Source organism: Tinamus guttatus, unplaced genomic scaffold (assembly GCF_059628265.1).
Source record: "Tinamus guttatus ecotype Peru unplaced genomic scaffold, ASM5962826v1 Tinamus_guttatus_pri_ptg000814l, whole genome shotgun sequence".
Taxonomy (NCBI): Eukaryota; Metazoa; Chordata; class Aves; order Tinamiformes; family Tinamidae; genus Tinamus; species Tinamus guttatus.
In genome coordinates, this window is record NW_028289348.1 from 239321 (window position 1) to 263315 (window position 23995).

At 47.0% G+C, this 23995-nt stretch overlaps 2 protein-coding genes across 3 annotated transcripts in view; one reads left to right on the plus strand and one right to left on the minus strand.

Moving 5' to 3' along the window:
• Positions 1 to 7618, plus strand: part of SLC44A5 (solute carrier family 44 member 5) — a 74326-nt gene extending 66708 nt beyond the window's left edge. For both annotated transcript variants that reach the window (XM_088537568.1, XM_010216646.2), the window contains exons 20-22: positions 733 to 821; positions 1336 to 1420; positions 6017 to 7618. In XM_088537568.1, coding sequence (XP_088393694.1) covers positions 733 to 821; positions 1336 to 1420; positions 6017 to 6129 — 287 coding nt within the window. In that variant the 3' untranslated portion in view covers positions 6130 to 7618. The remainder of the gene's footprint in view (positions 1 to 732; positions 822 to 1335; positions 1421 to 6016) is intronic.
• An 8055-nt stretch (positions 7619 to 15673) lies between these two features.
• LHX8 (LIM homeobox 8) lies at positions 15674 to 23729 on the minus strand. The gene is made up of 8 exons (XM_010216642.2): positions 23485 to 23729; positions 23248 to 23406; positions 20726 to 20847; positions 19154 to 19374; positions 18614 to 18717; positions 16885 to 16980; positions 16327 to 16510; positions 15674 to 15750 (listed from the first exon to the last, which is right to left on the minus strand). Exons 1-8 carry the CDS (start codon positions 23563 to 23565, stop codon positions 15674 to 15676), a joined length of 1044 nt encoding a protein of 347 aa, XP_010214944.1. The 5' UTR covers positions 23566 to 23729.
• Positions 23730 to 23995: the final 266 nt, after the last annotated feature.

Sequence of the window (23995 nt, forward strand, 5' to 3'; positions counted from 1 at the left end):
CCTTTTTTGGTTATGAGGGAATATCAGAATATAGTATTCCTAGTTTGCTGTGGCAGAAATTGATTTTTTAAAAATAAAGCACTTTCAGAAATTCGAGTTGGCACTATTCCCTTCCAACTCTTCCAAATTGTCAAGGCAGCTTTAACACATTATGTTGACTCTCAAACTGAAAAAAAAATCATGTGAAACTTATTTTATAATATAAGCCATGAAATACTGAAATTAATTAATATCTTTTTCCTCTTCAATGATAATTTCTTTGGCTGTTTCTGCTTACATACATTTTTCTGTTGTATATTTATTATTGTCTTTATCCCTAGCACAACATTTCTCTTTCTAATGTGAAAATAGTTAAGTATTTCTTCAGGTGAGTAAAGTTAAGCAGAATTCTACTTGCTTACCTTTGTTTATTTTAGAAAAGGTCTACCCAAAGGTCTTTGATGTTATCCCACATTATTATGTGATCATTATTTGTTAATTCTGTTATTAAGTACAGTAGAATGGTGATTAAAAATTAAAATATTTCTGGCTCCATGAGTATTTTTACAATAATTCATTCCTTTACATCTCATTCTGGTCAGAAGACAGATCCAGGAAATTGTTAACATCTAGAAATTTGTTATTTAATGGATCTTGTGTAGTCCAGCCTTGGATCCCGTTTCTGTTACTTTTGTTTCATCCTTTCTGCAGGATTGGGGTGCCCCAGTGACACATGGTCTGTGCTTCTTGCAGGTGTGCTCGCCTTCTTCTTCTTCACGCAGAGAATACCGCTGTTTGCCAAGGAAGCACCAACATTGAACTACTACTGGGTGCCCTTGTTGGTAAGTCGCTTAGCTGATTGCCCCAACTCTGGTGGCAACTGGAGGTGCTCAGGGAACGTGTTGGTGACAGTGTCTCCGTCCCCTCCTGCTGTGCCCACAGCACCTGCAGAATGGTTGGATCTCACCCTCATGGTGGTGAGGCACTGACTACAGTGTGTCTTCTGATGGGAGAGACCTGGGTGCAATTCTTTCTCCTTTGGAGTCCCCACAGTTGCAGAACGTCTTTGAAGGAGGGGTCTTTCAGAGGAACATTGTGAAGAAGCTCAGTGTTCCTGGGATATATTCTGTATGGAGTTGACATGGCCCTGGTTTGTGAGCTGTAAAAAAAAACAGCCGCTCTGCTACTTTCTTACAAATCCAAGATAGCTCTCTACAGCAGGAACCCTATGTAGAATTGTAGAGCTGCATTAATGCCTCCCAGATTTGCTTAACGGACTGGGATTCTGGTTTGTGACAGTCTTCAGCACACAGGTGCCAATTCAACATGTGGTTTTATTGTGGTTTGTTTTTGTAGACTGTCATTATTGGCTCCTACTTGGTTGCACACGGATTCTTCAGCGTCTATGCAATGTGTGTCGATACACTTTTCCTCTGCTTTTGTAAGTACAAAGTTTTCTTTTACTAATTCCCACAGGTTGCAGGAAGAGGAACTCACAAGGTGGTTTCTTACTTTGCTTCCATTTTCCCCCTGCTAACGTGTCACCAGAGGAATTGCCTCTGCTTTTCACGCTGGCTCCTGGCTGCGTACCTGAGTGCAGAGGTGTTTCTGTGTTCAGATGTCGTTAGTTTCAGTAGCGGGAGGTGACTGTGACTCACTGGAGCATCTGGCTTTTTTTTCGGAACTTTCTCTAATAATTTGCTTCTGGATGCTTTGTAAAGTGTAGCAACAGTCAAACCTCTTGTTTATTAGCGAGTTGTTCTTTGTTACGCAGTGTGTTGGTCTTCACTGATAGCTATTGCTGGCCCTTTGGTTTCAGGTTAATAGTCCTGAACAAATATTGTGCTGAGTTACCTTTACATTCATGCAAAATACCATTTGAGAAACTGTCTGTCACTTGGAGCCCCAACCCCAAGCAGTCATGGGCCCTCTGAGGGACTGGTGCTCTTGTTTTTCAGTCAGACTTTAGTCAGAGAATACTAAAATCAGCTGGTTTCAAATTAGCACATGGTTGTAAGAAGATGCTGTGGTCTGCAGGACAATTGCTAGGTGTATTGATTAGAAGAAATAAAGGTACAGTTTTTCTGTAATGAAAGGTACTCTGTTAAGTCCAAATGGAGCAACTGTTCTAGCAACTGGCTGAATTATTTGACTGATATCTATGGGAGTGGTAAGTAATCATAGTCTTTATCCATCGTATGCACAGTAAGTCACTGAGGCAAAATTAAACAGATACTGATTCTTCTCTTATGGTAGCATAAATTCTCTTTCTTTCCTCTGAATCATGCTGAAGTTAAACTCCTCTTCCAGCTTTGTTCCCAAGAAAACAGGGTGAGGAATGGTTCTGGAGACAACGCAGAACCAAAGAATCAGGGAAGAAAATCAGTCAGAAATGTTCCTTTGATATGCTCATGTGCAGCTTTGGCAGAAAGGATAGCCTCTGCAGGGCAGGTGTATTTCATCTCTTGAATCTGTGAAAAATCAGAAGTGTTCCCATTGGCAACAGCAAGGAATCATGCATGTTCCTTCCATGTAGTGTGGTGGGTGCAACCGTTCACACCGCAAATGTGAAATCTGGAAGTTTACATTCAGTTGGGCACGGAGCTGCATGGGCGCAGGATTCGGGAGGCTCTAGCTGGGCCTTGGAGGGGGCTCTGAAACTCCTGACCTCCACGGGGTGGCAGGGCCTTGCTCACAGCTGCACGCTCACCCAAGATACTGCACCCAAACTTGTCAGTCATCCCCATGCAGAAGTTGGAAGTGTAGCTTGTGATGATTAAAGAGAGGGAGGCAGGACTTAAGGAGTGGCCTTATATTCCCGTGCATTGAAGTCCTTTTGGTCGTGCAGAATGAGGCGGCTGCTGACTGCACTGGGAATTTATTCAATGTATCTAGTGCATTTTAGTTCCTTTTTTCATTGTTACTAAGGCAGAGAGGCAGACTAAGATCTTTGTACTTGCTAAGAAAATAACAGTAGCCACATGAAAAAAAGCTCAGCGTTTAACTTTTCACTGATTCCTTTTACTTTTTCCCTACCTGTTGGCATTCCTTACGTATTCCCCACTTACTTCTGGCTTTGCAGCTAGTTGCTGTGGAAATTATTGTCACAGCAAGGGATTACAATGACTCCAGAAACAGGCAGTCAAAGTGGATGAACCTCTAAGTAAACAAATAAGTTGTCTACTTGACAGTGAAGTTTAGGGATCCTCTCCCGCCTTTCGTAGATGGAAGATCCACTGTCACTATCCACTGCACAGTGGATCTCTGCATGAGAAACTTGTCTCTTTTCTCTTAAGGTGTGGGAATCTTACCAGGTGGTGTAAAGCAACAGTCCAATGGCATTTCACGAATTTTAAAGACACCCCATAAACCTTTTGGTGATTATATTGTTTATACTGTATTTATTTTCCCTTGATTTTACTGTTTTCTCTTTGTCACATTAGCTAAATACTTCTGTATACTCCCCATCTCTGAGGAGTTTTTTAAGCTGATTAAAATGTATTAACTTTTTTTTTAAATTATGAAACATATGGAAGATAAAAAGAGTCTCTCTTTTTACTGGTCACACATAAGCATGATACAAGACTGACTTATTGATACAAGACTCACTTGTGTTATCAGAGAAAACTGAAAACTAATGTGTAGTTGAGGGTGACCTCAGATTTATCTTGCATTGAGAAGTTTGGTTCTAAAGAAACATAAATACTGGCAGATACAAAAAAGCCCCACATCTCCAAGAAATCAGCTGAAATGGCAATAAATAAATGATCACTTGTGATAATTTAAATAGAAAGGAATTTAGCAAACTAGCAGAATACAGAAAGCCTATTTTTTTTCTCGACACACAGAAATTAACAAGTATTTTTTTCTGTTTATGCCATAGATGCGTGTAGTTGATTTATAGGCACTTAGGGTTAAAAGTGATGGCAGGGATTAGGAAACAGACCATGTCTTATGCTGACATGCTGTGGGAAGCCAAGGCAGTGTTGTGTTTGTGGGTGTTGTAGCAGCACACGAACAGGAAAGGGCTGTTGCCACAGGCTTCCTAGTGACAGCATCTTGGGACAGGCAGGAGCTGGTCGTTCAGGCGGCTCCCAGGCTCAAGGTCATTGGCTGCCTTGTCTTCCTCATGTGATAGCTACGGGCTGGTCATGTTGAGCTATTGCCATTTTGAAGTGTCCTTGAAGACAAGGATTGTAACATGAGATAACATTAAGATGTTTGGGGAGAGGGAGTGAAGTTAGAATCATAGAATCATAGAATGCTTAGGGTTGGAAGGGACCTCTAGAGATCATCTAGTCCAACCCCCCTGCATACGCAGGGACACCTAGAGCACGTGGCACAGGGCTGCATCCAAGCAGGTTTTGAAGATCTCCAGAGAAGGAGACTCCACAACCTCTCTGGGCAGCCTGTTCCAGTGCTCTGTCACCCTCACTGTCAAGAAATTTTTCCTTAAGTTCCTATGGAATTTTTGGTGCTTCAGTTTCCGGCCATTTCCTCTAGTCCTATCAGTGGCCACCACTGAAAAGAGACCATCACCGTCCTCTGCACTCCCTCCCTTGAGGTACTTATATACACTGATTAGATCCCCTCTCAGCCTTCTCTTCTCCAGGCTGAACAGGCCCAGCTCCCTCAGCCTCTCCTCATAGGGCAGATGTTCCAGGCCCCTGATCATCCTTGTGGCCCTGCGCTGGACTCTCTCCAGCAGCTCCACATCCCTCTTGTACTGTGGAGCCCAGCACACACATTGAGATGCGCGTGTACAACAGAGATGTGAGTGTCCTGCTCTGCCACAGAGCGGGAGTGCGTGCCTGGTTCACACTGGCTCTTCCTCTTGGGAAACATCTCCTTTTGCAGCTCTGTACCAGCTGTACAGGAGTCTAAAGGTGCCATCAGGTGGCCTATGCACAGAGTTGCTGGAAGAAGATACAGTGTTTTTGCAATTGAAGTTCCTCACAGGGATTTTTCTCCACTATCTTTGGCCTCAATTTAGTCACATTTGTGTAAGCACATAGAGGATGATTTGGGTAAGTCATACTTGAATAGGAAGACTGATGATGTAGAAATGAGCACGATAGATGCATTTTGCAAAAACAGTTCCACTGTGGATACTTGTACAGCCAGGCGGCACAGTCTAATGCTGCTGGCATCTGCGTGGTGTGAGCAGAAAGGTGCATTGTGCTTTTCAGGAGCAGAGGGAGGTCCTGGCCCCAGCGCAGCCTGCGACGTGTCAGGAGAGGCAAATGGAGTCTGTGCATCTGGTATGGGGACAATAGCTTTTTGTTCGGAGAAGCTGCCATGCGGATACGGCAGGAATTTCCTGTACCATCCCTGGGCAGTTGTCTTCAGGCAGCGCTCGCACTGCAGCCCGCGGTGCGGAGGCAGGGCCTGCACCTCCCGCCAGGCTGCACAGCCGTGCGGAAGCCCTTCCCTGCACCGTGGCCTGGTTGGGAGCGGAGAGATCTAGGTATGATCTCCTGTAGGAAAACGGGAGCATGCACATGTCACACTTCTCAGTTCACACTGTTTTACTTCCCATGACCATCGGTAATGGTCAGAAGATCATATAGCTGTTGTGCACTCCATGGCACCGTGTTTTCTGAAGAACTTCTTAGGCAGTGAAAAGGGATCCCCTTTTTCTAAAGTGCATAAATCCAAAGCTCTCTTCAGGACAAATTTTCCACCAATGAGCAGCCAAAATGCTAGGCTTCTTTGGAAAGTCTGGCTACCAGTCTGGATACATGGGCCTTTCTGAGAACTTCCAGTAATGCTGCCAAACCAAAGAACTGGGAGACTAAAACAGTTATTTCTGTCATTTTAAAATAGCTAGGTATGTGTCACTGTGTTTTGTGAAAAGCTTCGTCAGGCTTGAAAAAATAATAAAAAAAAAATGTCTTTCATCAGCTTAACAATATGGCTAAATTGTCATGTTTGATATTTTCTTTTGCCTTTTCCCTTCAATTCTCTCTCCTTTCCTCCCATTTTGGTGTGTGTCTGGCTACACTGCTGCTTGCTGCTTTGGCTGGTGAAAATTCAGGTGAAGACCTGGAAAGAAATGACGGATCTACAGCAAAGCCGTACTTCATGTCAGCTAGCCTTCACCGAATCCTAGGAAAGAAGGAACTAAGTCTGAAGAAGGCAGTGGGATAACGTACAGTAAACCTCGACATCACCAGAGTGTCACTTTTAAGCAACACATGTACAAAGTAGGCAAAAGTAAAAACTGTAAATGATGCTTCTGGTTAATGGGTGATTCTTTTTCCTTTTGCTTCTATCTATAAAAAATGAGCAACACTGATAACAATTAACTAGATAAATATATGTTTAAACTAACAGCTGTGAAAAAGGCCACATTTTAGTTTATAGAGTGCCTGTCAAAAGGAAAATGTAAATTTGAAGCTTTTTTAAGTCTATAATGAATAATGTTTTAGTAACTTTTTTAACACAATTTGCTGCATCAAAGAACAGCATTTTTGATAACATTTCTTTTTATAAGTGTATATTTGTAAAAGATATTCAGGCAATTTTCTGAAAGCACTACCCTATAACCTAATTAGCCATAAAAAATAGTTTGAGAATTTCTATTTAACCAGCAGATGGTACTAAATTTGTAAATATGGTGCTATGATTGTATTTTTTGTACAAGCTGGTTCACAGCCATTTAAAACTGTGATAATACATATATTAATGATTCCCTACACTGGAAAACATCATAATATTTTAATCACATCCACAACTGTGTGTTTTAAGAAATGAAGGATGGTACCCTGTAGATCCAAAGAAGGTGACCAGAGAAGACCACAGTGGATGTTACTTAAAGTGAAGTTTTCTATGAGTTGTGTTTAACAGATGATATAAATGAGGGAAGGTCCCATTGCACTTAATATGATTTGTGGCTCACACAAATGAGGTTTCATCTGGTACAAGATGGCAAATGTATCGTTTTCAGCTGATGTGTATGAGAGATGTTCTTGTTTTAATGTCCCCATCTCTAATGACTCTGATTATGCTCTGCATTATGAGGAAATCGTGCTTTGCTGAAAGGAAAACAAAATGCAGCTTTTCCTCAGAGGAAAGCCTTGGCTTTGTGTGTGTGCACAGGTCCCATTGCCTCGGCCAGCTCGGAAGGGCTTCCTAGAGACACTGCAACGACCAAGCTGACGCCAAAGGCAAAGCATGCGCTCTTAGGTCTCCAGCACTCAGTGGCTCCAGCAGTAATGTATTGGATAAGAAACACAAACAGATCTTCTGATGACACAAGATTATGTCACTCATGAAAGATGCTCCAAAAGATTGAATATGCTTTTAGATTACTGAAGTTGCCTGATTATTAGTTCAAAGTTGATCAATATAAATCACACTAACGTTCTATTCAGATCTATGAAACCCCTTAGATTCAACTGTTATTGAGGTCAGTGGCAGTTCTGCTCACAGGAAAAGTCAATGCTGTATTGGAATGTTAAAGAGAGAGGTACGTAAGTCCTGAAGCCTGAGAAAATGAAAGACACTTTTCAAGACTGTTATTTCCATGAGCTGAACTGGAAACGTTTCACTGCACTAGTGCATGCCAGAGCCTCTGCCCCCAGTTTTCACGGGTTCCATGATACTAAACAAGGACATTAATGTGGTCCACTTTTCAGGAGCGACGTATTATTCCCACATCTATTGTTACAGAAATTTGGCTCTCAGAGCTAATTTGGCTCTTAGGCTTTTTTAGCCTAAGGAGTCCATAGATATCAGAAAGCGAAAGGCACGTTCTTCTCTAGTTGATTAAGTTCAGATGTTGGGGGAAAATTTACTGCCAGCTCACATCTCAGAGTGATATTGCACTTGTGACTCCAGTCTGTGAGCATTTTATTTGCCACAAAAGGAGAAAGACTCTCCCTCATGCTGCTTCTCTGGGGCACTGGTAATACTCCAGTGCTCCACACATTTGGAGCACTGATTTGGAGCATCTGATCTCCAGATCCTGCAAGGTGCAGCGTCAGTGACAGGACACCGGCAGGCTTCCATCCAGGAGCATTGTAGCTCTTCCCCTAGAGCAGAAATTAGGGGTTTAGTTTAGGACTTAAACTAGCACAAAACTAGTGATTTTGGGCATCTTCATTTTTGAGAACCTTTTTGAGATACCTTAGAGTGAACTTGACTTCAAGAAAGGGCCGAACCTGCCTTCCAAAAATCAGGTGCTTGACTGAGGAGTAGAAGTCTCATCAGTATCATCATTCCCATCTAATCATGTGCATGACACTGAATATCAGCCCCCTAAAATTCTAATCTTTTCTGAGTACTGAATCAACAATTTGGGGGAAGTTTGTGCCACCTTTTCATGATTTAAAAGTTACTGGACTATGAGTCCAGTCCAAGCTCCAATGTAATTTTGATTGACTGCTCTCTAGTTAGTTTGCAGTTGAAGAAACTGCTTTAAGAAATTTATATTTCTCTACTGGATTTGAGTGTCTTACTGAGGAAAAAAAAAAGTGTATTTCTGAATACAATGTGCTCTTCGTCATATGAATGTAACCATAGAGTTTATTAGGAATATAACATAATAGAAATAGTATAAAGTTATTTGATTAGAAGACTTTTGTAACAAACCTATGCATTTGCTAGATGAATTTCTAAAAGTCAAAGTTTTAAACTGCATTATTATTTATATACAGTAAATATATATATAAATATATATATATATATATATATATAAAAATTGCTCCACTCATTTTTTGTGAAATTGTTTAGAATGTAAGTGGTCCGTGATTTTGAGAAGAAAATTTAAAAGCCATTTACTTAATGATGTAGTTAAGAGAACTGTGAAAATACAAAGCAATATCGTGCAAATTTTGTAATCAGTAAATTGAATAAACAAATTGGAAAAAGTAGTAAAATTGGCTTTTAAAAAATTGCTAGGGAAGAATTAAATAGAAATTAATGCAAGTATTGGAAAAAAATCACTTTAAATGTTTTAAGACCAATTTATAGTGATTCCTAACTAATCCTGTGTGTGAGACTCTGCTAACTTACAGCACAGGTACTAAATGTGAGATTTATGGATCTGGACCTTTATTTGTTTACTTGATTTAAGTGTAAAATCTTAGATTCTATTCTTCACTTTAGCTAGTGGAACATGGGCTGCGTAGGTCACGGTAGAAGATGCTATCTACCCTTCGATGCCGAGTCCCGAAGCATCAGTGACCAAACCCGTTGATACCATCATGGGACTGCGCGGTGCCAAGAACTTGCCTTGCTCTGTGTGTGCAGCACGGCGAAGCCCAAGGCTATGGCCGTGCCCAGCACTAGAGCAGCGCAGTGCTAGAGCCACTCCATCATGGCCAGCGTTAGAGCAGCACAGCGCTAGAGCAGCACGGCCACGGCCAACGCTAGAGCCACTCCATCATGGCCAATGTGAGAGCAGCACAGCGCTAGAGCAGCACGGCCATGGCCAACATGAGAGCAGCACGGCCATGGCCAGCGCTAGAGCCACTCCATCATGGCCAATGTGAGAGCAGCACAGCGCTAGAGCAGCACGGCCACGGCCAACATGAGAGCAGCACGGCCATGGCCAGCGCTAGAGCCACACAGACATGGCCAACGTTAGAGCAGCACAGCACTAGGGCAGCACGACTGATGCTAGACAGCCATGGCCAACACTAGAACCGCAAGGCCATGGCCAGTGCTAGAGCAGCAGAGCCAAACTTTAGCGCAGTAAAAGCCAAGGGGCCCAGGGCTGAGGCGTGCACAGGCAGTGGTGGGACTGTACCTGCCCGCTGGCTGGCCGGGCTCTAATTTCTGCCCTTCTTCCTCCTAGTGGAAGGTACATAGAGACATGCCAGCCCTGCAGAAAGACCCTTTTACATGAATAAGTCTCTTGAAGATTTTAAACAAGCAGAATGTAGAAGCAAAGATAAGGTAGAAAATAGCCCTTCCTGTAACCATGCAACCTTGTCTGTTTTAGTCCTGGTTTGATGCATTGTATCTCCCTATGGCATACTAATGTGTTGCTTTGATTTGCTTGTTTTACACCAAAGTTTTTAATGTCAGGCCTTTGTTTTGTGAAGAAATTTAAAACAAGACACCCCTCCCCAGGCAAAACAAAGAAACAAAGAAATTGGGTTCATTTTTGTAGCATTTAGTGATTAACTCTGTGAAGTGGGTGTTCTGAGGAAGCTGAATATTTTTTCCAACGTTGCTATTTAAAATAATAAAACATTTTACTGTTGCATGTTCCGCTGTAGAGTGGAAAAAAGATTTTGGAGGACACAATGTTAAACTTTTCCTCAGACTGTCATTGAGCATTCTTCTGAAACCAGTGGTCACAGAAGCGATTTTAAGGAATAGGCCAGCTGTCAGCTGGGTGCGGAATGTCTCTCTCCAGCTGATTCCTAGGCTCAGCCTGGACAGTTGTGTCCTCTCTGACCAAGTGCCTTACTGGCTGTTACTTTACCTGGTTTATATTTCAACATTAATTCACATCATGTAAACTACAAACCAGAACAGGCTAGACAAGAAGGAAAAAACTCTTTGCTTGAAATCAATGGATATAATATTAATGTAATTGATTAATTTGTCATTCTTTGTGAATACTGCAGCGCACAGAAGTTCACTGCTGCTGTTGTCAGAACAACAACAGAAAACACAGGACAGTAGTGGTGTTGCAAAGTTAGCTAAACAAGAATAACACAAAACTGAGTTTTGATAGTAGATTTTTTTATGGTTTTAATTTATGGGATGGTGACCTTGTGGATAGGTCTTTCCTGCTTGCAATGATCATACTGCACCTGCGTGACTGAGGGGAGGAGGGGCTCTTGCTATTTAAAGCAGAAGAATGAAAATGGGAGCTTGCAGATGTCTGCTACACCACAGTTATGTAGGTGTTTGGGAAGTGTTTTATAAATGACTCTTAATTTTCTAATTTTTTTGATACAGGTGATGATTTTCCAGGCAACATAATTTATATTGCAGTGTAATCAAATTAGAAATATAACAGTTTCTCCATGTTTAAATAACAGCAGTGCTACTAATATAAAGATTGTCTGCTAACCTGTGTTACCAAAAATTCATAAGTATTTGCCCCAAATTGCAAAATCACAAAATGGCCATTTACGGCTTGAGGAGTGGAGCACTGGTTACCGTCTGTGTCACCAATCCTCTTTCTGTTCTTAATACGATTGTTAAAGTTATATTATTTTTCATGCCAAAACCAAATTAACATGAGCACATGACAATTTGAGCTCTAAAACCTGTTTGCTTCTGCTGTGCAGAAATAGAAATGTTTAAATATCTTTGATAACGGAAGTGTTTAATATTTAATTTTATTGTTACTTACTGTTTTACAGCTCTGGGGATTTGTTCTAATAAAGATTTAGATACAAAGCAGAGTTGGTCTGTCTGTGCTGGGGCCGCGCGCGGCTCTGTTGGCACCCGCATCCCCAGCCCCTCTCTGGGACTGCAGCCGCCCCCGTCCCACACCGGGGCTGGACGGGCACCCAGCGTCGAGGAGCCCTGCGGGACGGGGTGTTCGCGGGGGCGCAGCGCAGGGCAGGACGCAGCGGTGCCTCGTGTGGGTGGCCCGGAGCAGCGTGGGGCCGTGCAGGGCTGTGCAGGGCGGGGTGGGGCTGTGGGCGGTGGGGATGGTGCGGGGCAGCTCAGCCACTCGGACAAAGCGCAGCGAAGAAGGGCCAGCTGGGCATGACACCGTGACATCCTGTCATTAGAGAGGGAAATCTAACCCAGCTTTGTACAGGTGAGCAATTTGAATCCTTCTTGTACTGGACAAGGTGTATTTGAAGATCTGCCATAGTTGTATCTTGCAATTTGACAAAAATTTTTGGTTTTCTCACTTGCTTTTGCAGAAGCTCCAGAGTCATATGCTTTCTTTCTACCCTCCCCCGCCCCCACCTCGACGCCAGGGTTTTGCATGAGGACACAAAACACACACTGCAAAGCCAGCTGGGCATTTCTCAGCTGCCAAAGGAGGTTCCCAGGTAGGTGTGGGAATCTGCGGCTGTAGCAGAACAGGGTCCCATGCCGTCCAGGCCACTGCAGTGCCAAGGCACTCGCAATAGCTCTGCCTGCAACAGGTTTTCTGGCTGGCAGGAAAAGTCCAATGTGGCAGCACTGGGGGCTGCAGGCAGGTTTTGGCAGGGCAGCGTGAGCAGAAACAGCAACGGAGAGAGTGGAGGCAGAACATGGGGAGGAGCTGGGCTCAAGGTTAGACCCAGAAGTAGGACCATAGTAGGAGCCTTGCTGGAGGGTGCGTCTGGAACTGAGCAATCTCTGGATTGAGACTGCAAGCTATGTGCTGCCTTTTTTTTTTTTTTTTTTTTTTTTTCCCCTCTCCCTCTCTTGAATTTCTGGTGTTGACATGCATGGACAGGTTGGCTTTGCTGCTGCCTTTGATTGAGGGACAACTACAGTAGGAGGAAATGGTCACTAGAACACCTTTGCTGGGAAAAACATGAATATACGTTACGGATTCAGTGCTCAATGAGCAAATATAGAAAGTGCATTCAGACTCTGAGGAGTTTTGTATGCAACACTTCAACACACGTGCAGCGGTTTGTGGTGGGTCTGTGATGAGTGGTGGTTTGTGGTAACTGGGGTGGGGAGTGTCTCTGTGTGGCCCCTCGAGTGGCCGCAGAGCCATGGTCCCGGCGTCCAGCCTGGCAGTGGAAACTTGCACCCAGCAGAGCCCCGCAGGCAGCCACGTCCCTGAGGCTCAGGATGCCCATGGGGCACAGAGAGCGCCCAGCAGGACTGCCGCAGCCTCCGTTCTGCAAGGAGTTGAACTGGCGCCCGAGAGAGGCGGTCAAGAACACCAACGCCTGGTGCATGGTAACCGCACACTGCGCTCAGATGCTGGCACGCTGCTGTCTGTCCTGGCGCACACAATGCTGAAAGACCCTATTTGCAATATAAAAGTAATTGTAAAGGGATTTTGGAGAATACAGGACATTTACTACGTGTCTCATATGTACACAGTTATTTTTAATTAAATCTGGATTTTTTTTTTTTCTTTTAAGCACGTCGGTATCTCCATTTAACACACATGGTCTGTTGTAGCTGATGGCAGCTCTTAGTTACATTGTACCCCTCCAGAAAACTTTGGGCTTCCCATCAAAATCGCCTCCTTTCACGTGAATGTTCAGACTGATGTGTCTTGTATAACACATAGTTTTCCTGCCATTTGTATTGCATTTAAATCTAGCCCTGGCTGCAGGCCACAGAGAAGCTAATCCATATCCAGCTGAAGCTGAACCTGGCCCAGCTTCTGCAGCCTCTCACGCCATCTCTCCATCACCTGTCTGGGGCATCAGAGGATGAATGCCCTCTGCCAGGGCCTCGGTGGCCCTGGTCCTGGCTTCTTGGGTGTTGTGGTCTGGCTGAAACATCTGCTGGAGGAGGAAATCATGCCATTGCCAAGCCATGGTAAAGAAACAGACCCTGGTAATAAATTTGGGTTCAAACTGCCTCTGCTTTCCCTTGGTCCGTGTTTGATGTGCGCTGCTCTCGGCGGGTTTGCAGTCAGGTTTTTGAGGCTGACCGTTGCTGCTGGTGTGTCCCCACCAGGAGCTGGTGCACTGTTAGAGTCCATGGCTGCAGATGGCCTGGAGGCAGAGGAAGGAGCTGTTTCATGCATAACTCCATAACATAGTTTCTGGCTGCCGTCATTTCAGCACATCTGACCAGCTCAATTTCCTGTCTTGAGTTAACTTACATTCCATGGCTCTCCAAGCTTGTGTTCCTGTTGGGCTCTGGGGGTGATCTGTTTTAATCTTGTAGGCTGAAAGAGCCCAAGTTTGCCATTTGAAAAGAATTCAAACGGTGTGTGTGTGTAAGTTGCTCCAAATGATAATGTCAAAAGGGTAGTTGGTCCCTTTTTCTATTTACTCTATGCATTTCCAGCCTCTGCCCCATTTTATGAGCTTGGCAACTGTTTTCTGAAATGTATTGATGGGTCTCAGCAGCAGCAGTTCTGAGTTACTAGAGCTTGCAGAGATTAATGTTATCCTTGTGCATTCAATACTACTAGCACGAGGTGCTTGGGGGAGCTGACGTACCAAGCCAGAGTCCATGAGAAGCTGCTGAGGAGATTGCAGATGCCTGTTCAGCTGCTGCACACAGTGTTTCTTAAGAGTCAGTGTGAACGTCTGCAGTTACAATGAAGTGCAAAATGTGCACTGAAAAGTGGTGTTTCCATCACTTTAGCTATGAATAAAATTATTGTCTTCAATATGTAATTTATGAGTTTGAGTTGAATGAGTGTCAACTGAGAGGGGAATCATATTGTGTACTAATACCTTCAGGAAGCATGTCAAGAGAAGGGGGACAGACTTTTCAGTGGTGGCCAGTGATAGGACAAGAGGCCGTGGGCACTTACCGAAGGGCTGGCTGACTGTGCCTGGCCCTGCGCCGGGCTGGGGCATCGTGTCTCCTGTGTCACCAGCCATGATGAGGGCCTGGTGGACAAAGGCAGCTCTGAACACACCAGGAAACACAGGACACTACCACAGCAGCTGTGGAGCCATGATCTAACCATGGTGCTGCTGCCTGTACGGGTACAAAGGCCCTAAAGCCGTGGCTTTGGAGCAAGGCCCAAGAGCAGCATGAAGGATGCACCAAGCAGGGGGAACACTCACCTAGATGCATGGGGACTCAGAAAAACAGCACAAAGAAGAAGCTGGGACTCTAGCAGAACCATTTCCTTTTAGGTTGGTTCTTTTATAAAAGTTTTTTTTCAGTTCTTTAGCACAGCAAGGACAGAGAAAGGGGTGGGAGCAGCAGCAAGGCCACAACGCTGTGTCCCTCCAGCCCCACGAGTGGCCACAAGGCAGCCAGGAACCACAACCCCACCACCTCATCTCAGCCCAGGGAACAGCCTCCAGCAGACGCTTGCATCAAGGGCCTTGGTGGCCCAATGGAGATGTTCAGCACAAACTGTGCTGGAGGCCAGGTCTGCAAACCCACACCATGGAATAAGCTGTAGCCACAGGAGCAGCAGCACATGGACAACCCACCCCCAGGATGGGAGCATGGAGCCAGGAACTGCTGCACGAGGAGCACCGTCCCCACAGGGTCCTGCCCAGCCACCCACCCCGCCAGCCTGGGCCCTGCTCACAGGGCCACCCAGAGCACCTTGCAACCGAGGGCAGGTCAGCCACGAACACAGTGAAGGGGGCTTAGCATGCTACAGGAGAAACTTTATTCAGTTCATTTCAAAAATATTTGCAACCAAAATTTATTTTTGCCAGTTCACAGAAATAAGCTTTAACATAGAGGCTGTATACAACTCAAATACAGGTAATACTTTTAGCAATAACTTACAAGTATAAACTAATGGTAAACTACAATTTCACAAAGAATTGTAAACATTTTGCAGAATTGCCAGTCCTTTCTTTTAGGCAAAGTGCTCTTCGATAGCAAATAAATTAACAAATACATAACTAGAGTAGACTACTTCCAGACATTACAAAAAGGCGTTTAATAAGGCTTGTAAACAACATTATAGTTACTTATGCAGGATCCATAAAAGTGTCTTGCAGGCTAAGTATACTTACATACCTGGACAGCAAAAGTGATCTTGAAAATGGTTTAGATGTTAGACAAAAAGTTAACATTAATCTCTCTGTGATGGTATTTTAACACACATTAAAGGACCTAAATGCTACACCCCTGGCAGTCTGTGTCCCCAGCAGAGGGGTTAGGTGTGGCTGATGGGCAGCTGTGTCATCGAGTGGGGTAGCAAAGGCTGGAGGCCGAGCGCCGTAGGTGAATGAGCTGCAACGAGAGAGGTTGACCCGTCAGCTTCACAGGAAGCGGAAGAGACCAAGACCAGCACAACGCACTGCGCGACAGTGCGGGGCTCCCACCCCTGCCACCCGTGGAGCACTGTGGCTCCTGTGACAGCGGCCCACAAGTCCTGGGCACCCACGACTCCTGCCACAGGGCAGGCGCACAAGATGACTGCTTTCTTTAAGGTATTTCTATTACCGCAGCATAAAACAGAACAAAAACAAAGAAAACACACTTGGTTTCTTATTACCAGTATTTGTAGCAAGGAAAAGGCACAAAGTTGTCTTCACACTCAGATCTTCTGTTATGTTATCACGGTGAAGGCTCTTGCTAGAAGAGCAGTGAGGTGCATATGCCTCCTGATGAGGTACAGAAAGCAGTTACGGTACTAAGATAATTGGTAACAGAATACTGGAAATGAGAAACCTGTTACACCTCCCTTAGTCCCTGCTACAGCTGCTAATGCTTTACTAGTACTAGTAACCTCTATCCAGCTAGTTAGCAAGCATTAGTATCACACGGCATGGGCCAAGCGGAGCAGCACTGACGCAGGGCACCCACCGTCCATGTAGGTGTGCAGCGCAGTGAGCATGGTGCCGTCGGGGGGCACGTAGGCGGCATAGGCCATCTCCTCCAGCATGGGGGGGGACAGGCGGGAGGGCTGCGCGGCAGAGACGGGGGCGGCGGACGAGTGGTTGGGGCTGACGTGCTTCTTGTGGCGCGCGCGGCAGTTCTGGAACCAGACCTGCGGGGAGGCACGGCGGCGTGAGCGGCGCCCGCGCCCAGCACCAGCACCCGCTCACGCGACGCTCAGGCTGGCAGGAGCGGGTTTCCTACACAGCAGATTGAGTATTACTCATCGACTCTGCCCTGCAAAACAGATCAGTAATACTCAAAACCCTAGTGCTTAAGTCATCACAGTAATTTTGAAAAGAACTGTAGTTATTCAGAATGGGCTAAAATCAGCTTTTTAAGAATGAAGTCAAGTATAGGTATATGTCCGGCCTAGGACATATAACCATGTCTAAACTACCAGATTAAGCCTTTGTCCACCTCTTGGTGGACACGGAAACCCGTCCTCGAGCTGTCCCCGCGTGTGCCCCAGCTCAGCACAGTCACCTGTATCACGCGCCTGCTCAGGCCTGTTCTCTCTGCCAGCTTCTGCAGCGTCTGTGCGTCCGGGTTATTGTCCTGAGCGAACTGCGCTTGCATGACCTGCAATGTCAGCAGAGGGATGCAGTTGTGCGGTCCTCACACAGCCACACTGTCGAATCCTCTTGAGCTGCTGGATTTAGGAAAGCATCTAACGACTAGTCCCCAGGCAGGCTGCTGGATACATTAAAGCAAAGAATTTCTTCCACCCACAAAGGACGACCCTTGCAGTGAGTCTGGACACCATGCCTTCCCCAACATAGCTGAATAAAGAGACTTTTGCAGAAAGAAGGAAACCAGCTGTTTGCACCAGTCAACAACAGCAGAAGCACCATGTACAATTGCATAGGAACCAATTGGGTGCAATTCAGCTGGTTCAAACTCCCTTGACAAAGACACAGCCCATGGCAACTCAGCGGCCAGTACATGGCCCAGGGTGGGGTGAGGTACAAGTTCTGATCGGCCTCTGAACTTGCCACTCATCAGCCACAAGCTCCATGTCCGCACGAGGCTGCAATGGGAGCCGCTATGGGTACACCCGGCAAGCGCCCCCGCGGACATGGGGCTGCTGCACGAGGCTGCTGTGGCACCCAGGAGGGCGGCAGTTCAGGGAAGTTGAGGCTTGCACCCCCCACACTTGCGGACGTGGCTGCTCCACACTGGTTCTGCAGCAGTGACGAGATGGGAACATTGGAGAAGGGAAGAGCAGGCAACAGCAGCGCCTGGCTCCCATTCCTGTGGCTCCACAGGTGAGGGACAGGGCACAAGCAGGGAGATTCCAGTGCCTCAGCCTTGGCCCAGCACTTCTCAATGGCACCTGGCTCCCACAGGCCTTGTCCCAATGGGGAGGGGGACACGCAGGGGCCACGCTCACGAGGGGCATGCAGAAGCCTCCTCAACATTGCATCGAGCACAAACTGGGCAGCACAGAGGACCAGCACATACTGCAGAGGCACCTTCCCTTTACAGATCCCACTGCTGAAAAAACCACTTTCCCATGTGAAACACTAACACTGAACAGTGGCACATGTCTCCCGACACTGTGCAGTCCCGGGCTCAGCGCTGTCACGGAGACCAGAGCCAAGAAGCACCTGCAAATCTGTGGAGGAGTCAGCAAGACCAGGCTGGCACCAGCACTGACAGCACCAGCAAGCGCCACCTTGGCAGCATGAGGGCAGCTGGAAAATGTGGGGTGCCCGGGACCAGCCTGCACCCACAGGAACCCCAGGCACCTGAACCAGGGACATGACCCCATGGGAGCCCAGATGCAGCCCGACAGCAGTGCCCGAGCCCACAGCCCACAGGCGCCTCCGCACCTAGCGGGGATCCCTCAGCACGGCTCTCCGTGTTACATAACTCTGAAATATTCCAGCTTCATCAGTGCATGCCGTGATGCATGGACTGATTAGAGAGATTTCATCAAGCAACCATAGTCATCAGCCTCCTCTTTGTTTCCTTGCTGCAGAATTACTGGCTGCCCCCAGGGAAATAAAAAGCTCGAAGAGAAACTATTTCACATAAAACTGCTGAAACTAACAAGCTAGTCCAGAAACATGCTGTGTCTTGATAATTTGTGAAATACTTTGGAGTATACAAGCATTTTCCCCCCATTCCTTACACATCCAGTTTCTTATTGGCCCGGGAGTTATGTCCTGTGTAAATCTGAACTAGGCAAGTTTTCAGCAAAACCTTCTACCTGGAGCTGGTCTGCTGTGAAACTGGTCCGAGCTCTCTTTGCTGGTTTGGGGTGATTAACATCTTGCTCTGTTAGTAGTGCTCCTTCCACACTAATCCCGTTACCTGAAGCATTAAAAAAATAATAATAATTGCTAAACATTCAAAAATATTTTATAAATCAGACCATCCTCCAACAATAACTAATAGTGCTTGCCTGGTTGAGTGCAGATTGGGAAAAAAAAAAAAAAGCCACTTTCAGCTCAAAGTTACATGTCTCTGGCACCATAGCCCAGCTGGCTCCCTTGCAAGAGGGGAGGAATACACCAGCATGACATTTTATGGCCTAGATATGCTTCACTTTTCCATAGGATAGAAAATAAGTTGTACACACTATGAAAATAAGATATCAAATAACTTGTACATTGTTTTAATTTAAGAACCTGCACTTCAGTCTTGTTAAGAGGTCATAACCTAGCTTTACTAAGGAAGAAAAAGCAAAAACCAGCAGTTTAATTGAACTGAGCCACAAGCACGGTTCATAGCAGCAGCAGCCTGTTACCATTTTCAACCTCTCTCTTCAGGTTGTCCAGCATGCAGTCGTAATGCACTCTGCACAGCACTTTCTCCTCGACCAAGGCAAACTCCTCGCCGGTAGAAAGCTGCCGCTTGCAGGAGAAGCAGGCGAAGCAGGCCAGGTGATAGACGTTCCCCTTGGCCCTGCGGACCCAGTCGGTGGCGTGGATGTGCCTGCCGCAGCGGGAGCAGCGGGTGCCGTAGCGCCTGCGGGAAGGAGCGAGGGGCTGGAGTCGCGGGGCCGCGGCCCCCCGCGCAGCGAGCCCGTGTCCCCGCGCTCCCGCCCTCACCTTGAGGGAGGTGCCAACTTCTGCAGCTGGACTTTCTTTAAACGACTACCCGAGTGTGCAACACTCGGGCGTTTGTGCTATAGAGATGATTTCGCCATGACCAGCTGGCCGCGAGAGGTGGGAGCAGCTGCCTCCTGCTCCGAGCCCTCCCGTCTGTTCAGACACATTTCACATGATCCGAAGAAAGCCAGTCTGAACTGTTACATTTAGCTGCGTCGTCCTCCACTAGTCATTCAACCCCCCAGCAGTGCAAGGGGAAAACCTAGATTTTCATGGTCATTTCCTTAATTATCACAGCATGATTGTATCACCTTTAAACGAAATTCAAACATCTGCAAATATTTATCTGGCTAAGATAGAATATTTCCTTTTCAATGGGAAACTAGCAACCAGAATACATTGATTATATAGATAAGCATTTGGCCTGAGAATTTCTCTGGACTTGTAAGTCCTTATTTAGTCCCACATAACTGATTTGCTTTTCGAAGCAGCTCCCTTTCCATTTCAAAACCCACTGGGTGAACACAACCCCCAGGGCAGATCCACATGCCGCTGGGCTGGGGGGCACTAGTGATCAAGCTAAACTTAATGACAAAGTTCTTCCTGCCTCCTGAACTGAGGATTTTTGTCTCTTCATTCTGTGACCAAAAGATTTCCCAACGCAAGCAAGAATTAATAATATTCTTCCTCTGAGGATTAGATCCTAATCCTGGAGGTGCTTCATGCTTTAAGTCAAACAAATCACATAGTGCTGTAACTGTTGAAGGTTCCTGTGATGTTTAAAGGGTTTGATTTGGGTTATTTTAGTACTTCTATGCAGTATCCCAAGCCTGGAACAACACTGCTCTGGTTCCAGAGTATCACATTGATCTGCCTTTTACTCAGTAGCTGCACTGCTAAGGGCAATTCTTCGTGCACATGAGAAATTAAGAACCTGCATGATGGTAATTTGACTCCCTCCCCCCGCACATGCATTTCTTTCTGCATAGAGCTAAATTATTGAATAAGAGCAGTAGCTATGAATAAAAAACGGAACGAACACACGCCCTAATAGCATGATATTACGTGAGAGACTCAGAATTTCCCAAATCCCTTTCTCACAAAGGTCGGTAGTTTCTGACTACTAAAACAAATGTAGCAAAAGAAACAGTCTAAATGCACAGTGCAAATTACAGCTCACATGACAGCTGACAGGCAGGTACCACATCCTATCTCATTAAAAAAAAAAACAACAACAAAAACAAACACAAACCAACGGTACGATATACCTGAAATAATCGAGTTTGCAGAAGATGTCCTTATCCTTGATGTAGCAGCTGGTGTGCCGCCCTAGGGACGTCCTGCACACACTGCATGAGAGACAGCGCACGTGCCAGCAGAGATCATTTACCTGCAGGACATGAAGAATGCTTCAAAGTTTGTGTTGCCACATTAGCATCCCAGCTTCTTAAAACTATTCTTCCATACATACAAAAAAGGCCAAAAATTGCACATACCATAACAGATTCACAGAAAAATGATCTTGAAGATGGCTCACTTTTCCTACAGAACCCGCACGCATGTGAATAGTTAACTGTTTGACGAAGGTCTTTTTTCGCTGTAAGCTTTATTGGCTTTGTAATTAAAGCACAGGAAAAGGAAGCAAGACTCAAGCTCCAGGTAGGCATTTTACACCCAGCTCTGCTCTCGCCGCGCTGGAGTAACAGCGAGTTACGGCCTCGCACGACGTTTGGGAGCAGCTGGCTCTTGCGCTCTCACTCCCCAGTCTGCCTGATGCGGTATGTGCAAACTGGAACTTCATAAAGTTCTTCAATATGTTGACATGCAAGCACCAAACAAATAAAATAAACATCTATCAATGATAAACACATCAGGAAGCATCTTCTATCACTGGATTTTAGAATTTAAATCCTTTAGAATGATCAAAAACCACCAGCAATTGTTTTAGTGTTAGAAATACAATATCAATAGTGAAATTTTAAATAGTTATGAAAAAACTATAGGAATTCTGGAGTTTAAATGATGTGTTTAAAGTTTGGACAAATAAACTGTGTGCAAATATTTTTTTCCATCCTTATAAAGAAAATTCTTTATCCTGAAGCAATTGTGCATCACACATCAGCTAAATTAAATATTTTGAGAACCCAAGACTCCTAGGAACAACAACAACAACAAAAACCTAATAAGTCTCTAGATAATCCCATTTTATAGAGGAAGAATTATGTAAAACGAAGAAGGTTTTCTCTTTTCCTTTCCAAATCCAATTTTCCACTTTAAATACGTGCTAAGCCAGTTTCTCACAGCGCTCGGCGAGGTCTCCGGTGCAGACGTTGCAGGCGGCCGCGGCAGCTCGGGACGAGCAGGGCGGGAGGTCGGGATCTCTCTCCGCTCGCGGGGCGCCCGGTGCCCGCAGCGCTGCGGCTCGGCCGCCCCGTCCCTGCGGAGGCCGCGGGCAGCAGCGCCTCCACATCGACCCTTGCGGGGCGTCTCATGCGCGGCTGCTCCGCGGGCGCTGGACGGGCCGGGCCCGCGCGACGCGGAGAGGCGGCGGCACCAGGCGCGGGACCCGCCGGTCCTTCTTCCGCGGCCGGAGCCCGGTCCCCGGAGCCTCCTCGGGGGCCGCGCTCCTCCGCGCCGCGGGACAGGAATCGTAGCGCTACTCGCGGCCCCCGGCCCGGGCCCGCTCCCCGCTCCCGAGGCGGAGGAGCCCAGCGCACAGTGGGATCCAAACCCGGGCGGTACCGGCACACGCCGCGTCCCATCCCGCCGATGGTGGCGGCTTCCACTTTGCAGGATGTGCAATGGCTTTATTTAATTTGGAATTTATGGAATCGAGTAACTTGCTAGCAGGATTTCCTAATTGAACTTTTAAGCCCTGATACAGAGTAACCCTAGCAGCCCCAAATGCTTTATTGTTTTTTATATTTAAATCTCCGAAAGCCCTTGTTTTTAAGTGATACGACTCGGCCTTCGACCACTAAGGATGAACAATCCTGCTCTGCTTTCATACAATCTCCTTCCTTCACAAACGCTACTAGACCGCCTTACAGGAGAGATTGTTTCTATGGCTCAAACTGCTTTGGAAAAAGAGACAGTATTTTTTTCCCTAGAATAACTCGCAAATATAAAGGTGCCAAAAAAAAAAAAAACCACTTATTTTTCAGCTAACAACGAGATGGTCATAACGGCGCAGCTTAATCAAAAGTGTAAAGAACAAAGGAAATTATCCATATCCAGAAAATTCGTTTTCTTCCGTCATCGTTTTCCATATATAGCAAAATAAAACGACCAAAAGACAGAGTGAGGGAAAAAAAAGAGAAAAGAAAATAAAAGAAAAAACACTACTCGTTATCGAAACGGAGACGGTAGTCCCATTTTTCTCCAAGGCCTAAACCGCACAAAACCGCACAGAATTAGCTTAATGTTTTTAAGAAATCCCGTTTGTGCAGTAAGCCGGTTCACACCCGCAAGCGCCCCAGCCCGGCGGACACACAAAATAAGGCCGAAAGGGGTAAAAGCGGCGGGTTCCCCCTGGCTCCACTCCGCCGGGCCGAGGGGCTCCGGGCGCCGCGGCCGCTCCGGCGGCGGCTCCGTCGCTGATGCCGGCGCAGGGGCCGTTCAGGCCGGGGCGCCCCGCTCTGCTCGGCGCGGCCGGGCCCCGGGCGCCCCGCGGCGCAGCCCGGCGGGCCCCGCGCTGCGGGAAGCGGGGCCGGCACTGCCACGTCAGTGGGAGGCCGCTCTGGCCACCGACGTCGCGGCCCCAGTCGGTCCCCGTCCCCTCGGGGCTCACCTTGAGCAGGTACTTGTCCACGATCTCCAGGCCGCAGCTGCTGCACACGCACTTGCTGGGGGCGCAGCCAGAGCCCGAGGCCATGGACCGCGGCGAGGAGGAGGGCGACAGGGCGGCGGAGGAAGAGCACGAGTCCTCGTCGGCCGCCGCGGGGCTCGCCTGGGGCAGCGTGGGAAGCGCGGTCAGCGCCGCCGACCCGACCCGGCAGATCCCGGAGCTCCCCGGCCGCACACTCACCTTGTCCGAGGAGGCGCCGAGCGCGGGCAGGTCCTTGTCGTCTAGCCGGCACACGAACATCGGGTCGCTCTTCCAATACATGGCCCAGCTCTAGCGCATACCAGCTCCGCGGGCCGCCAGGACCGCTCCGCGCATCTGCGCCCAGCGCCTGCCGCACAAAAGTTTTGTTTGCAGGGGGTGGGCCGCGGCGCGGTCCTGCCTTCCGCGGGCGCGCTGGCCTCTCCTCCTGCCAGAGCCCGCCTTCCGCGCGGTGGGGCCGCGCCGGGGCTGAGGGGAGGGATATCCCTCCGTCTCCATCCCTTGCCAGCTCTTCCCAGCCGCCTCAGCCGGGCGCAGACTCTAGTTATGCCGCTCCCGTGTTAGCGAGGAGACCAACACAGGAGAAGCGAAACACCGGGGAATGGGCAGGGTTTCTCTCCTGCTGAAGTCCCCAGAGCGACCCACATCTTCCAAGCCCGCTCCCTGCTCCTGCGCGCACCTCCCAACCCTCTCGTTAGGCCAGAGCAGGAAC

Bases quoted from the DNA above. Each gene is read 5' to 3' on its own strand.
- LHX8 (XM_010216642.2), bottom strand. From the start codon at position 23,565: ATGTATTGGAAGAGCGACCCGATGTTCGTGTGCCGGCTAGACGACAAG. The intron at 16,981-18,613 runs GTAGAAGGTTTT...CTGACATTGCAG, and splicing joins TCACAGCAGACCAGCTCCAG to GTCATGCAAGCGCAGTTCGC. The intron at 16,511-16,884 runs GTGACTGTGCTG...GCCTCCCCGCAG, and splicing joins TGAGCAGGCGCGTGATACAG to GTCTGGTTCCAGAACTGCCG.